Below are 14,800 nucleotides of genomic sequence, written 5' to 3'. Positions count from 1 at the left end.
AGAGCCTAACACCATTCAGCTCAACTCAAACGTTTGTTGAACAGAAGTTTTAAAAAACGGCACAATCCCAGGTCAGTCTAGGGTCAGATTTCAGCCTGCACATGGGCACCTTCCTTGTGTTTCCTCCCCTTGTAAACAAAGACCAGCCCTGCTCAGTGTGTGGGTATCTTCTGTATCAAAATGTATCATAAACCAAAAGATAACCTGATGGTGATCAGGAGAACTCAGCCCTCTTGTCTTCCTAAGTCAGGTCAAGTTGTGAAAATGTGGTGAAGCTATTCCCTCCTCACTGGAGACTACATCAAAATAGAAGCCTTGCTGCCTTGGACAGCCGGGGGTGGTGCGGGAAAGATGCTGCTCGGAAGGTAGGAGGGACACTACAGCCAACACTTACCCAGGATGGCACTAAAATGCCTTGTGCTCTGGTCTCACCAGCACTCCTTGGGACAGACCTGCTTCCCTCACTCAGGGTTAGTAGCAGCTGAGGCGTCTCTGTGCTACAGGGCAGGTGTGAAGCGGCCGTGTTCTTGTCAGCTGTCCCCAGTCAGGCTGGCTATCTCATTACTAATTCTCTTGAGGGGGGAAGATACAGTGCCCACTGACCCTGGACATCAATCACCTTTGAATCCATATATAACGTTTGATGAGTCAGGTGATGATTAACCTTACTGGAAAACCCATTTTAAAAGAAGTGCTACGTATACCGTCAACTTTCACATTTTTCAAAACAAAAAAAAACAGATTTGTCTACAGTTAAACTTTAGAGATCCCTATACGGGGGTGTATACAACTTTTCTTCTGAAATAGGGACACCCTATTGTAGCCAGGAACACTCTGCCTTTAAAGAAAGGCCTCCTTCTAGGTCCCCAGTTGAAGCTGAGAATACCCCTTGCCCAGTTCCTTGGGCGATGAAGATGACTTTCTGAGACCTGGGTGAAGCACTCAACAACTCTGTCCCACCCCCGCCTACCTGCTGGTCTCCTGCCTCAGCTTGCTCAGCTGAAAGCTCAGGTGCTGCTGGGGTGAGGCCTCCTGGGCAACTGCTGAAGCTGGCTCGCTCCATCCATGTGCCACCTGTGCCTCGCTTGCAGGCAGGTCTGCGGGGGGATAGTCCTCTTCCATCTCATCTGTGTCCTTTTCCACACCTTCAGTCTCTGAGGCGGGCTCAAAGTGGGCTTGGAGCTCTGAAATCATGGAAGAAAAGGAGCACGGTTCAGCAAGGCCATATGCTTGGTGTAGCTTATGTCCCAGGCCAGCAAACCAGGCAGGGAGGCGCCCCGCCAATGCTATGCTCCACCAGGAGACTGCTGACCTTAATAAAGGAAGAGGAGGCTATTACCTCTACCTGAAAAGATGGTCCCCACACCGCTTTACAGATAAGGAAACAAGCTTCAAGATATTAAGTTAGTTAAGCAAGGGCAGTTGTAAAAAGGGACAAGCAGCCTTCCACCCAGGCCTGTGTGTTTTCTGCAGTTCCCTGCTTGGAGAGGGGAGTAATGAAGTCCTGGGGTTTAACAAGCCAGTCCCACAAGTGGAGCCTGGGCTGAGTGCAGGCAGGGGATGACAGGGAGGGAGCAGAGTAGAGAGGAAGCGGTAGTGTCAACAGAAGTGCCTCCGAGCCCCCCTTCCTAGGAGGCATCACAGAAGAAGGATCAACTTGGGTACTAAGCTGCTCTAACATTTGAAAACTAGAGCCTATGAAAGCCAGAGATCTGTGTGGCTACCACGTGATGAGAGAGAAGACAGCCATTTAAATCTTCAGCCAACTAGGAGGTGGTCCTGAGCACACAAGGATCCAGGACCTGAGGCTCAGTGCACTGTGTGTGTTAGTCTGCGGGCATGCTCCTTAGTTATGCTGGAGGCGGGGGATGTAAACAGCACCAGAAGGTGTGCTCAGAATCACAAAATACTGACCCCAAAGGGGTCTGTGACATCATTTTCCTTAATTGCAAGGACGTATATAGCCCAGATGGGAAAGGGAGAGTAACAACTGGTGAGCACAGAGGACCTGGCTGACCTTTTCCATACCCACCATAGCCTAATTTACTGTGACCAAAAAGAGGGGCCCTTACCTGGGATGAGGATGGTGACCGCAGCCTGCACTGCTCGTCGGATGATGTTGTCCATTGCAAACATCCAGTGGGGCCTAATTAAGTGGTTCCTCAAGATTTTATTTACCTGTAATCACAAAAATCCAGATTTCTGGTCCACTGTATTTTTTCAGAAATAGGAGTTCTTACCAATTCAAATGTGCTTCTACTCTGAGATAAAAGTGTTAACCATACTGCCCTGGATTTATGTTTCTTCTGACTGAGTCCTCTAAGCTGACCCCAAGTCACACTGGGGTCGAGAGGACAGGTACAGCGATTGGAGCTACTGCACAGGCCTCTTTGTTTATTCAATTAATGTTTGTGGAGCACCCGTGAAACTTCAGGCTCTGTGGTGGGGTCTTGAGACACAAAGCTAAGCCAGACATGGTCTTGGGCCTGGAGCAGCTCACACCTGTTTGCGCAGACACATGAGCTTAAACCACACACCTACTCAGCTGGCAGATGCTGCTCATCCCCAAATCCTACACTCTGCTCTTTGTGGCCAAATGCAATCGTCTCAGTCTCATGTACACCAGTGTTTAGAGAACTGCTGGCACTCGGGATTCAGGTGTAATCAGGTGAGAAGAGATGGATACTATGGGAGAAGATGGTAATCGAACTCATGGTCTCAGCTATGAGCCACTTTGGGGGTGTCCTACCTTCCGTCATGTTCTTTAGGGCCAAATGAGACACTTACAGCATCCTGAAATCCAAACAGTACCAGGTGAATCTGATTGATGGATGAGCTGTCAAAGTCCAGGTCCACCTTGAGCTTTGATATTGTGGATGCCATCACCCTGTGCTCTGGGCAGCGGATGAAGTCTCTAAGGATCGCAATGATTTGCTTGATGTGGCCGACCGAGAGATGCAACTCTTCTGAACTCTGATCACCAAGCCCCCAACCAAAAAAATCAAGTCATTGAGTAAATCGGGGGCAGGGAGCATCCAAGAAGTACTGTGGGCACCTAGATGAACCACACTGTCCACTAGCTTATGGAAGTGGGAACCCCCGGCTGAGATAGCGTCTCTGGTCCTAGAACTTCCTCCATATCCTTCCTGTTAGAGGCTTACGAGGCCCCCTCCTTCCTCCCTGGAGGAATGGGCTGCCATCCTGTTTGACCCCTTGTCAACCACCCCCCACCACCCAATGGGCCTTGTCAGAAGGCACAGTTCATAGAGGGCAGTGGCCTCTTAGTAAAAGGACTTCATCCCATCCAAAATGAGTTAAAAGTCACATTTCCATCCACAGCCTTTCTTCCTCAGAGGCAGCAGAGGCTAACTGCAGCTGGGGGTTAACTGGGCTTTGTGCTGCCATGTGGCCTGTTTTCCACCAGGGGGCAGCGCGACCCCATCAGGGCCTGGTTTCACCGCAGTATTTGGCAAATTCAGGTTTCAGAGGAGTCTTTTTTTGTATTCTCTTTTGTTGGAAAAGAGGACGTTGGGAAATACTTATGGTGATTATTGTAACTGCAAATGTTCGGGGGTGGCAGGCCCATTTGGACCTCTCCTGGGACCCTGCCTTGGGCGGAGGAGGTGGGATGGCAGCCCCCACGCCCAGCCTGTACCTGGGCCACGCACTCCTGCAGGTTGGAAGCCACCTGATTCTGCTCCTCCCAGAGGATTTTGTAAAGGATGGCACGGCGCTCACTGTCCTTTCGCAGCAGGAAAAGGCCCGGGTCCCTGTCTTCAGGGGACGAGGCTGCACTCCGGTCCTCCAAGGCCGAACTCTCATCGGGAACACTGCGGACAAATGCACGTGACAGTCCTCCGCTTCCCAGGGGCGGGGTCTCTGTGCGGGGGCACCGTGGGGGAGGGGCCGAGAGATGATCCTCCACGTCCCCACCCTCGGGAAGATGAAACTGCAGGAGGCGAGACTAGCGTTTTTCCTAATCTCCAGACCATCAGGGTTTTCGGGGACAGGGGGGAAGAAGGGGAAGAAGGAAGGGGGGAGGAGGGGTAACGGGGTGAGGATAAGGAGGGATGGGGAGGAGGAGGAAACGGGGGAGGGGGGAGAGGAGGAAGAGGGGAAGGGACAGTGAGCGACCACATCGCCCACCTCGCTCGCAATGTCAGCGGCCGCCCAGCCACCCTACTGATCATACAGACAGGAAGACTCTGGTTTACACCGGACGCACTCTGTGCCCAAGGGCTGCGGGGCGGCAGTACCTGAGCAGGTGGCTGAGCCGCTGCACCGGCAGCCGGGACTTCTCGAAGAATGGGTCGGGCTGGGCGTCGGAGTCCGGGGAGACGGAGCCATGCTCGCTGCTGCTGCTGCCCGGCAGCTCTCCGGACGGGGGCAGGGTCAGCACGGCACCCCGGGGACCCTCTGTCGGGGACAGCCGGGAGGGCAGGGTGAGCGCGGGCAGCTCCTCAGGCCAGGCGACCCACCGGGAGGCCTAAGCCTGTGCGGCTCTAACTGGGGGCGCCAGTGATCACCCAGGGGTCCTGGGTAGATGGAGGCTCTGCTTCCACAGATCCGGGATGGACCCAAGACTCTGCATTTCTAACAGCCAGTGGCTCTTCAGGTGCAAGAGGCTGAGCTGGCCTCCAACCCCATCCACCGCGAGGCCGCTCTTCTGTCAGTGCCCAGCAGGACTTACTGGCCCAGAACAGACAGCCTTTAACCAAGGTTGGGAGCAGCACAGGGTGAGAGGCCAGGCTCCAAACATGAAGCCCCGGGCCTTGCACTTGGGGAAGACAGAACCCCAGCCAGGGCGCCTCTCTCCTTCCTCCCAGGCAGAGCCCTGAAAGCCAGGCTGAATGGAGGAGATGGTACCTCACTGTTGCCTACGGGGCTCCCTGTGACTCTCGCAGGACACCGAGGGACAGTCATTCCCTGGGTTTGGACAACCCCACCCCTACTGCGTCCCCACTACTCTGTCCAGGGAGACCTCACCTGCCGGCTTGAAAGCAATCCGGTTCTTCTTGCCCTTGTGCATCTGCCTGAAGAAGCCCTCTTGGAGCAGGCCCGCGGCGGTGACACGTTTGTGGGGGTCAGGCTCAAAACAGGATAAAAGGCAGGCTCTGGCTTCAGCTGAGAGGGTTTCTGGAATCTCTGGGTGGATCTTGAACATCCCCACCTGCATTGAAGGCACAGTGAGGCACACGCAGGTGCACACAAGAGCCACACAACCCCAGCGTCCGCCATCCCGGAGGGCTGACGCTGGATTCCAGCAACGGCTGCGCCGACCGGCCTCTGGAATACCACTGAGTATGATGTTCGCTGTAGGTCTGTCATATATGACCCTTATTAATATGCTGAGGTAGAAATGTAATCATCTTTTATGATACATAGAGAACAGTAGTTCAGCAGGCGAAATGATGAACTTTTCAATAAATGTGCTCTCCGTATGGAAACAGATACATTTAGATGAGTACCTCACACCTTTCACAAACATTTAAGAATTTAATTTCTGATAAGTTAAACCCTAAGAAAACCCTAAGTAAGGGCATATATAAAGGTCAATCTTCATCCCAAGAAAGGTAGTACCAAAGAATGTTCTAAGCATTGGGCAATTGCACTCGTCTCCCATGCTAGTAAGGTCATGCTTAAAATCTTGCATGCTAGGCTTCAGCATTATGCGAACCAAGAACTTCCAGATGTCCAAGCTGGGTTAAGAAAAGGCAGATGAACCAGAGATTACCAACATTCGCTGGTAGGTTATATATTATACCTCTGTCAACTGATAGTAATTTCTCACAGTAAGGAGGGAAGAGAAGCTAAGGGTTTGGGAGTTGCTAGGTGGTGTAATGGTTTGGACTTTGGTTCCCAATGCAGGGGTCATGGGTTTGATTCCTAGTTGGGATAGTAAGATACTGGCAGAAGGCAGAGAGAGGAGAGAGAGAGAAAAGAAAAAAACCTGTTTTCTTTCTTGTCCACCTTTGTGGAGAGATTTCTGCATTGGGAGGAGGTTTTTGATTTGAATTCTCTCTCTCCAACACCAGCAACCTAAATCACCCAACATGTCTTACCTTGAACATCACTGCCTGTGGTTCACCGAGCTCATGGAATGGAGGCTTGCTGGTGGCCATCTCAATGATGGTGCAGCCCAGGGACCAGATATCAGCCGGGGCGCCATACCCACGAGGGCCTTGATCGATAATCTCAGGTGCCATGTACTGCAGCGTGCCTATTGGGAAACAATACAACAAAGATGGTGGGCACCATGTTGTTCAAAAACAAAGTGTACCATTAGTAAACAAGTGTGTGAGCTTCACTCTCCTGTTAATGACAGATGAAGTCTGATCTCACGCATAAATGTTGCTGCATCTTTTCTTGGACTAGAGACATGCAGAGTGCCTTTAACACTAGTCACATTGAGAGAGGATTGCTCAAGCCCTTTGAAGGATAAATGGGCCTGATCCAATTCAGTCAACACATCTGAGAGTGCCGCACAGACAGAGGGATCGGAATGTGAGACCCACGGGGCCTGACCTGTCTAGAGGAGGAGACAGGCATGATGATGGTGTGCTGAGCAGGGCAGCAGTGTGATGGAAGATATAGTCAGTGCTTCCCAGGGGGCGCAGTGGTAAAGAATCTGCCTGCAATGCAGGAGACACAGTTCGACCCCTGGGTCAGGAAAATCCCCAGGAGGAGGAAATGGCAACCCACTCCAGTATTCTTGCTGGAAAATTCCATGCACAGAGGAGCCTGGTGGGCTACAGTCCATGGGGTTGCAAAGAGTTGGACGTGACTAAGCACACACAGAGATTAACAGGTATACACAGAAGGCACTGAGAACACAGGGAAAAGTGCCTGATTCTGCCTGGTTCGAGTAAGGGGAAGCTCTAGCTGTGTCAATTTGGGTGTCTGAGAATAAATACCAAGTCAGAATTAGACATACAAGAGACTTCCTGGAAGAAGGTGAATGAAGGATAAAAGGTGGGGGGCGGTTTCTGATGGCAGAAGAGCTCTGAGACAGCTTAGCCAGGCTGCCCAGGAGGCCCTGACCCAAAGGTGCCCACTGGAAGAGTGCCACATCGGTTCTAGCACCTCCACTGTGCTTGGTCACTGGCTGGCAGTAGGTGGGGAAAGTATGACCTGGCCAGGAACACAGTGGCCGATCCAAACAGGTGCTGGCTGCGGCTGCCAGTGAAGTAGATTCCTGCCATGAGGCTTGGCCAAGTGGCCAAAGCAGGAGGACTTTCAGGCACGGGGAATGGCTTGAGCCAAAGCCCATGCATGGGTGGGAAGCACACAGTGAACCCAGGAGCTCTGTCTGACACAGGCCAAGGGGAGGGGCCAGGAAGAATGAAGGCGGCAGCCGCCTGGGTGTAGCCCACATGGTGCGCTGTGTGTGCTCTGAAACCGCTGGCTTTGGACTTTCTCCTGTGGATCATGAGCCACCAGAGGCTACCACAGGGAAAGCGGTGATCAGGGAGGAGGAGGGCTTGTCGAAGATATGGGGCAGTGAGGTCAATCAAGGGCTCTAAGAGTAAAATCTTTGCTTTTCCTTGAAACTAATCCTGAGGAGAAGAGAGGGGAATGTGGAAGCAGCAGCAGATGCTGTGTGCTGGCAAAGACATTTATAATAAACAGCCAACTTGGAGGTGATATTGGCCAAAGGGTGAATCGAGAACATTAACACACCAAGAAATTCCAGTGCCTGCCTCAGGATCACAACCATATGACCCAGCAATCCCACTCCTGGCATATACCCTGAGAAAACCATAATGCAAAACGATACATGTACACCCCAATGCTCACTGCACCACTATTTACAATAGCCAGGACATGGAAGCAACCCAGATGTCCATCAACAGAGGAATGGATAAGAAGATGTGGTACATCTATGCAATGGAATATTACTCAGCCAATAAAAAGAATGAAATAATATAATTTGTGGCAACATGGATGCACGTACAGATGATCATAGTAAGTAGAGTAAGCCAGACAGAGAACAACAAATATCATATATTAACACATGTATGTGGCTTCCCTAGTGGCTCAGATGGTAAAGAATCTGCTTGCAACACAGGAGACCTGGGTTCGATTCCTGGATTGGGAAGATCCCCTGGAGAAAGGAATGGTAGGCCACTCCAGTATTCTTGCCTGGAGAATTCCATGGAGAGAGGAGCCTGGTGGGCTACAGTCCATAGGGTCACAAAGAGTCGAACACGATTAAGTGATTAACACTAACTATGGTGGAATCTAGAAGAAATGGTACAGATGAACCTATTTGCAGGGCAGGAATAGAGATGCAGATGTAGAGAAAGCACATATGGACACAGGGTGGGAAAGGGAGGGTGCGATGCATTGCGAGATTAGAACTGACATACATAAACTACCATGTGTAAAACACACAGCTAGTGGGAAGCTGGTATACAGGGGGTTCAGCCTGGTGCTCTGTGATGACCTAGAGGGGTGGGATGGAGCTGGGAGGGAGATCCTAGAGGGAGGGGTATATGTATACACAGAGCTGATTCACACTGCACAGCAGAAACTAAGACAACATTGTAAAACAATTATCCTCCAATTAAAAAATAGTCACACAACCAAAATAGGTTTCCTGAGTCTTGATCAATGAAAACAAAGGGCTCACTGGTTAAAGTAAGTTTGGAGATGCCACCTACTACATCTTCCTCTTGAACATCCAATGTCTTATCAGCATTTTTCTTTCCTGTAAGCAAAGGCTCTAGGACAGCTCTGACCAATAGGATGTTCTGCAATAATGGAAATGGTCTATTCTGTGCAGTTCAAGATGGTTGCCACTAGCCACATATGACTGTTGAGCTCTTGAAATGTGGCTGCTGAGACTGAAGAAATAAATGTAAATTAAAAGAATTTTTTTAGATTTTATTTGATTCTTCCTAATTTAAAGTTAAACATAAATTGGGCGGAATCAGTTAGTGCAAGAGATTAGCAGGGCAAAAATGATGGCTTTGGTCTCTTGAGCCGAAAGCCTGGTGGGGAAGTGTTCAGTTGGCAGCAGGGTTGGGCAAGATGGAGGCTTGTAGCAGTGGCTGCAGTGTTAGGAAACCTCAGAGCCCCAGGAAGGGAACCTCCAGTGACACAACATCCCCTACAAGCGCCTACTATAGCGAACAACACAGAGCGAGGCCTCTGCAGGCGATGTGCCTTCTAACTAACCAGTAATTCATTAACTTAGGAGAACTGTGCCACTGTGCTGTATCAAGCTGTTATCTCTCAGCTCTGCTACACTGGGTCTGGGACTGTGCAAACCACATTTCTGCTCTTCCTGCTGCTCCCCGGCCGCTTGGGCGGGTGTGGAGGAGACAGTGTGCCTGCGCGCAAGTGACAGGAAGGAGAGGTTAGCAAGTTTCCCTCTGGACCCTTAGCTGGTTGCAGTAGCAGTGGTTGGCTCATTACCAGCTTTTTTTGTCCCTCCATACTTTGAGAACCAGCCTCATCTCGTCCCTTCAGAGTTACGTGCTACAGCCCAGTTAGCACCCCCGATGGAAAGCTTTGAATTCTCCTCTCCTCTCTGTTCCCTCAAGACCCAGGGATGGAGGCTGCTTTCTGATTATCAGTAAACAGTTCTTTAAACTAAATTCTCTCTGTAAAAATAACTTCATGTGCACATCTGTGCTGTCGTGTCCGACTCTTTGCGACTCCATAGACTGTATCCTGCCAGGCTCCTCTGTCCATGGGATTCTCCAGGCAAGAATACTGGAGTGGGTAGCTGTTCCCTTCTCCAAGGGATCTTCCCAACACAGGGATCAAACTTGGATCTCTTGTATGGGCAGGCACATTCTTTACCACCAGCGCCACTTGGAAAGCCCAAAAATAACTGTGGTGATTTCAATTTTCCTGCCTGGGTCCTGACTAACACAATCGCTAAAAGTTAATTCTTAAAAGACCAAGAGAATAAACTTAGAAACTTATGAAGCAGTAAAAAATAGTACTAAACCAAATTTCAATGGCTTATTGACCTCAACTAAACAACTGTCCTTAGTATAATGGTTTCACAATTGGAGGATTAGTCTGCTTCATGCTAAATTTGGAGATTTTCATTATATGGAACCATAGTGAACATCACTGTTTCTAAAGGCAGGGACTTCACAATGACATCCATATCAGTTATTTATTGCTATATACTAAACTACCCCAAAGAAAAACAGACCTGGAGAAATCAGACTGCCTGCCTTCAAGTATAGTACAAAGCTACAGTAATAGAGCCAGTATGGTACTGGCACAAAAACAGAAATATAGACCAATGGAACAAGATAGGAAGCCCAGAGATAAACCCATGCACCTATGGTCACCTTATCTTTGACAAAGGACGCAAGAAGATACAATGGAGAAAAGACAGCCTCTTCAATAAGTGGTGCTAGGAAAACTGGATAGCTATGTGTAAAAGAATGAAATTAGAATACTCCCTAACACCATGTACACACACACAAAAAAACTCAAAATGGATTACAGACATAAATGTAAGGCTGGACACTATAAAACTCTTAGAGGAAAACAGCCAGAAGATGCTTTAACATAAATTGTAGCAAAATCATTCTTGATTCACCTCCTAGAGTACTGAAAATAAAAACAAACAAATTGCACTCAAAAACTTTTGCACAGCAAAGGAAACCATAAACAAAAAGACAACCCTCAGAATGGGAGAAAATATTTGCAAACAAAGCAACTGGCAAAGGATTAATCTCCAAAATATGCAAACAGATCATACAGCTCAATTTAAAAAAAAATCCTATAAAAAATGGACAGAAGATTCAAACAGACATTACACCAAAGAAGTCATGTGGATGGTCAAAAGGCACATGAAAAGATGCTCAACTTCACTAATCAGAGAAATGCAAATCAAAACTACAACAAGGTATCACCTTACGCCAGGCAGAACGACCATAATCAAAAAGTCTACAAACAATAAATGCTGGAGAGGATGTGGAGAAAACGGAACCCTCCCACACTTTTTGGGGAATGTAAATGGGTGCAGTCACTATGGAGAACAGTATGGAGGTTCCTTAAAAACTAAACACAGAACTACCATATGATCCAGCAATCCCATTCCAGGGCATACACCCAAAGACAACCATAATTCAAAAAGATATATGCACCCCAATGTTCATCGCAGAGCTATTAACAATAGCCAGGACATGGAAGCAACCTATATGTCCATCAACAGAGGAATGGATAAAGCAGATGTGTTACATACACACAGTGGAATATTACTCAGCCATAGAAAGAAGGAAATAATGCCATTTGCAGGAACATGGATGGACCCAGAGACTGTCATACTGAGTGAAGTAAGTCAGAGAAAGACAAGTATCATATGATATCACTTACATGTGGAATTTAAAAAAGAGGTGCAAATGAACTTATTTACAAAACAGAAGTAGAAAACAAACTTATAATTACCAGAGGGAAGTGGGGGAGGGATAAATTTGGAGATTGGGATTGACATATATACATTCAGTTCAGTTCAGTCACTCAGTCGTGTCCGACTCTCTGCAACCCCATGAATCGCAGCACACCAGGCCTCCCTGTCCATCACCAACTCCCGGAGTTCACTCAGACTCATGTCCATCGAGTCAGTGATGCCATCGAGTCAGTGATGCCATCCAGACATCTCATCCTCTGGCGTCCCCTTCTCCTCCTGCCCCCAATCCCTCCCAGCATCAGAGTCTTTTCCAATGAGTCAACTCTTCCCATGAGGTGGCCAAAGTACTGGAGTTTCAGCTTTAGCATCATTCCTTCCAAAGAAATCCCAGGGCTGATCTCCTTCAGAATGGACTGGTTGGATCTCCTTGCAGTCCAAGGGACTCTCAAGAGTCTTCTCCAACACCAGTTCAAAAGTATCAATTCTTCAGTGCTCAGCCTTCTTCACAGTCCAACTCTCACATCCATACATGACCACTGGAAAAACCATAGCCTTGACTAGATGGACCTTTGTTGGCAAAGTAATGTCTATGCTTTCCAATATGCTACCTAGGTTGGTCATAACTTTCCTTCCAAGGAGTAAGCGTCTTTTAATTTCATGGCTGCAGTCACCATCTGCAGTGATTTTGGAGCCCAGAAAAATAAAGTCTGACACTGTTTCCACTGTTTCCCCATCTATTTCCCATGAAGTGATGGGACCAGATGCCATGATCTTCATTTTCTGAATGTTGAGCTTTAAGCCAACTTTTTCACTCTCCACTTTCACTTTCATTAAGAGGCTTTTTAGTTCCTCTTCACTTTCTGCCATAAGGAGGTGTCATCTGCATATCTGAGGTTACTGATATTTCTCCCGGCAATCTTGATTCCAGCTTGTGCTTCTTCCAGCCCAGCAGACCCTGATGCTGGGAGGGATTGGGGGCAGGAGGAGAAGGGGACCACAGAGGATAAGATGGCTGGATGGTATCACTGACTCGATGGATGTGAGTCTGAGTGAACTCCGGGACTTGGTGATGGACAGGGAGGCCTGGTGTGCTGCGATTCATGGGGTCACAAAGAGTTGGACACGACTGAGCAACTGAACTGAACTGATATACAAAATAAATAACTAATAAGGACCTTCTGTACAGCACAGGGAACTCTACTAATTACTCTTTAATAGTCTATATGAGAAAAGAATCTAAAGAAAAGAGTGGATATGTGAAACTGATTCACTTTGCTGTATACTTGAAACTAACACAATATTGTAAATCAATTATACTAAAAAAAAAAAAAAAAAAAACACATATCGCATGCTAGGAAAAAAGAATAAATTACCCCAAAGGTTAGCAGTTTAAAACAACAGTTATGATCTCACACAGTTTCTAAAGATTTGAATCTAGGAACAACTGGGCTGGGTAGATCTGGCCCAGGGTCATTCATTAGGCTGCAGCCAAAGTTTTGGCTGGAGCTGCAGTCATCCGAAGGCTAGACTGGAGCTCCAGGATCTACTTCCAAGCTCAAGTAACGGTTGGGAAGAGACTTTGGTTTCTCACCACCTGGGATCCTCCATAGGGTGGCCTAAAATATGGCCTCCCCCAGAGTGTATAATCCAACAGAAAGCAAGAGAAATGCCACACTGCCTTTTCTGACCTAGACTCCAGATTACACACCACCACTCTAATGTATTCATTAGAAGCAAGTCACTAAGTCCAGGCAGCGATCAAGGGGAGGGGAATAATAGGCTGTGAATACCAGGAGGTAAGGATGACTAGAGGCCATCTTGGAGGCCCTGGCCACAACATCTGGCTTCTAGTTAGCACTCACTGGCAAGCTCCAAAGCATGCTACAAAGCACCCCCATGTAGCACTGGCCATCTGACTCACAACTCCATTAAGGACGCTCAGAAGAGGTATGAGGTGCTGTTATTCTCATTTTATATGTGAGGAAACTGAGGCTCAGAGAAGCTAGGGAAATTATTTAAGCTAGAGCCCAGGTCTTTGGTCTTCAAATGTAGAGCTATACACCATGACACTGCTGATCAAAGTAATGGATCCAGGAGAAGCACAACTGAAGAGAAAGCTGCCTGATTCAGAGCAGCTGATGCAAGAGTTTTCACAGCCATAATGTGACTTCTTCTCATATAACTGGGAGGCCTAGGGCAGTAATAGAAACCTGGGTGCTCTGTTTTACTTATTACTGTGTTCATAGGGAACCACCCAGTCACAGCCAGCAGTGACACAGAGATGGATCCACATAACTGTTTCTAAGAGTCAAGGGACCACCTTCAGACAGCATGCATGTTGTGGGTGTACATGAGCTGTATCACAGGCTGGCTTTTGTGGAGAAAACCAAGTGAAGATGCCATGGTGGGGCAAATGAATGGAGCAATCCTGGGAATTTTGCTCACCTTACATCTGGCTCACTTAGGGGGTTTCCTATGATCCTTCAGGTACCTACACGGGTGCAAAAGAAGGTGACCAGGGGACCCACAGAAACCTTCTTGGGGTGGGGATGGGGGTGAAAGTGACTTCTTTAGAGAGAGTGGTCCTGGGAGGTCTACACTGTCCCATTACATGATTGGGGAAGGGCTGTCCCCAGAAGGTTGTGGGGCCATGGTGACTCAAGCAACTCAACATCCACTCAAGACAAGTGCACCTGAAAGGAGGCCACATGTGTCAGCATGTTCTAGAGGCCCCTGGACAGTATTAGAGCCCAGAGTTTCAAAACTTAATGAAGTAGCGAAAAGAGAAGTAAGGTGCAGCTTTCCAGTTTCCAGTACAACCCTTTCCAGGGTTACCCAGTTGTCCTGCCCAAGGGATGGGCCGCCACATCCTCCACACCCCGATCCTGTGAGGGCTCCTCATGGGGCCCGCTCAGAGCCCCGTATATACGTGTCTCCAGCAAAGACACCGCACAGAGGACTGGTTCCCATGGGAGCAAAAGCAGCTGACAGCAGCAGAGCGGGGACCATATGTGGTTGGGGGAGATCACCACACCCTCTTAACAGCAGGTAAAAGGCGCATAAATCCTGGACACCAGACGTAGAACTCATTGTAGACATATTGCTTGAGGGTCTTTTTAAAGGGAATCCTGCTCAAAGACAGCCTTTCAGGGCCTGCTTCCCTCAGTAGGAAAAGATGGAGAGGTAGTTATATGGTGCAGGGTAACAGATCAGGGTGAGGGGACAGGGGACAGTCAGCTGAAGGACAGGCCCCTGCTGAGGACTCTGGAGTTATATTTAGAGGCAGCCAGCAGCAAAGAGTTAGCAGCAACCATCAGCCAGGCCCAGAGCACAGGAGGCCACTTAGAACAGTGCCCATCAAGTGAAAATGTTCCCTGTCCCTTTCTCCTGCCCACAGCTGCTGAGAAGGAAAGAAGG

The 14,800-nt window shown here is 48.6% G+C and overlaps 1 protein-coding gene across 1 annotated transcript in view; it reads right to left on the bottom strand.

Moving 5' to 3' along the window:
- The window catches only part of MAP3K15 (mitogen-activated protein kinase kinase kinase 15), a 145,113-nt gene that overhangs the window by 2,256 nt on the left and 128,057 nt on the right, over window positions 1-14,800 (bottom strand). Inside the window, exons 19-25 of the mRNA XM_010822151.4 lie at window positions 6,063-6,220; window positions 4,987-5,170; window positions 4,257-4,416; window positions 3,656-3,830; window positions 2,788-2,973; window positions 2,073-2,178; window positions 971-1,184 (exon numbers count right to left, since the gene is read on the bottom strand). Coding sequence (XP_010820453.2) covers window positions 971-1,184; window positions 2,073-2,178; window positions 2,788-2,973; window positions 3,656-3,830; window positions 4,257-4,416; window positions 4,987-5,170; window positions 6,063-6,220 — 1,183 coding nt within the window. The remainder of the gene's footprint in view (window positions 1-970; window positions 1,185-2,072; window positions 2,179-2,787; window positions 2,974-3,655; window positions 3,831-4,256; window positions 4,417-4,986; window positions 5,171-6,062; window positions 6,221-14,800) is intronic.

The sequence above is a fragment of the Bos taurus genome, chromosome X (assembly GCF_002263795.3).
Source record: "Bos taurus isolate L1 Dominette 01449 registration number 42190680 breed Hereford chromosome X, ARS-UCD2.0, whole genome shotgun sequence".
NCBI lineage: Eukaryota > Metazoa > Chordata > Mammalia > Artiodactyla > Bovidae > Bos > Bos taurus.
The sequence above is the reverse complement of the archived record's forward strand: the minus strand, read 5'-3'. Positions and strand labels throughout refer to the sequence as shown.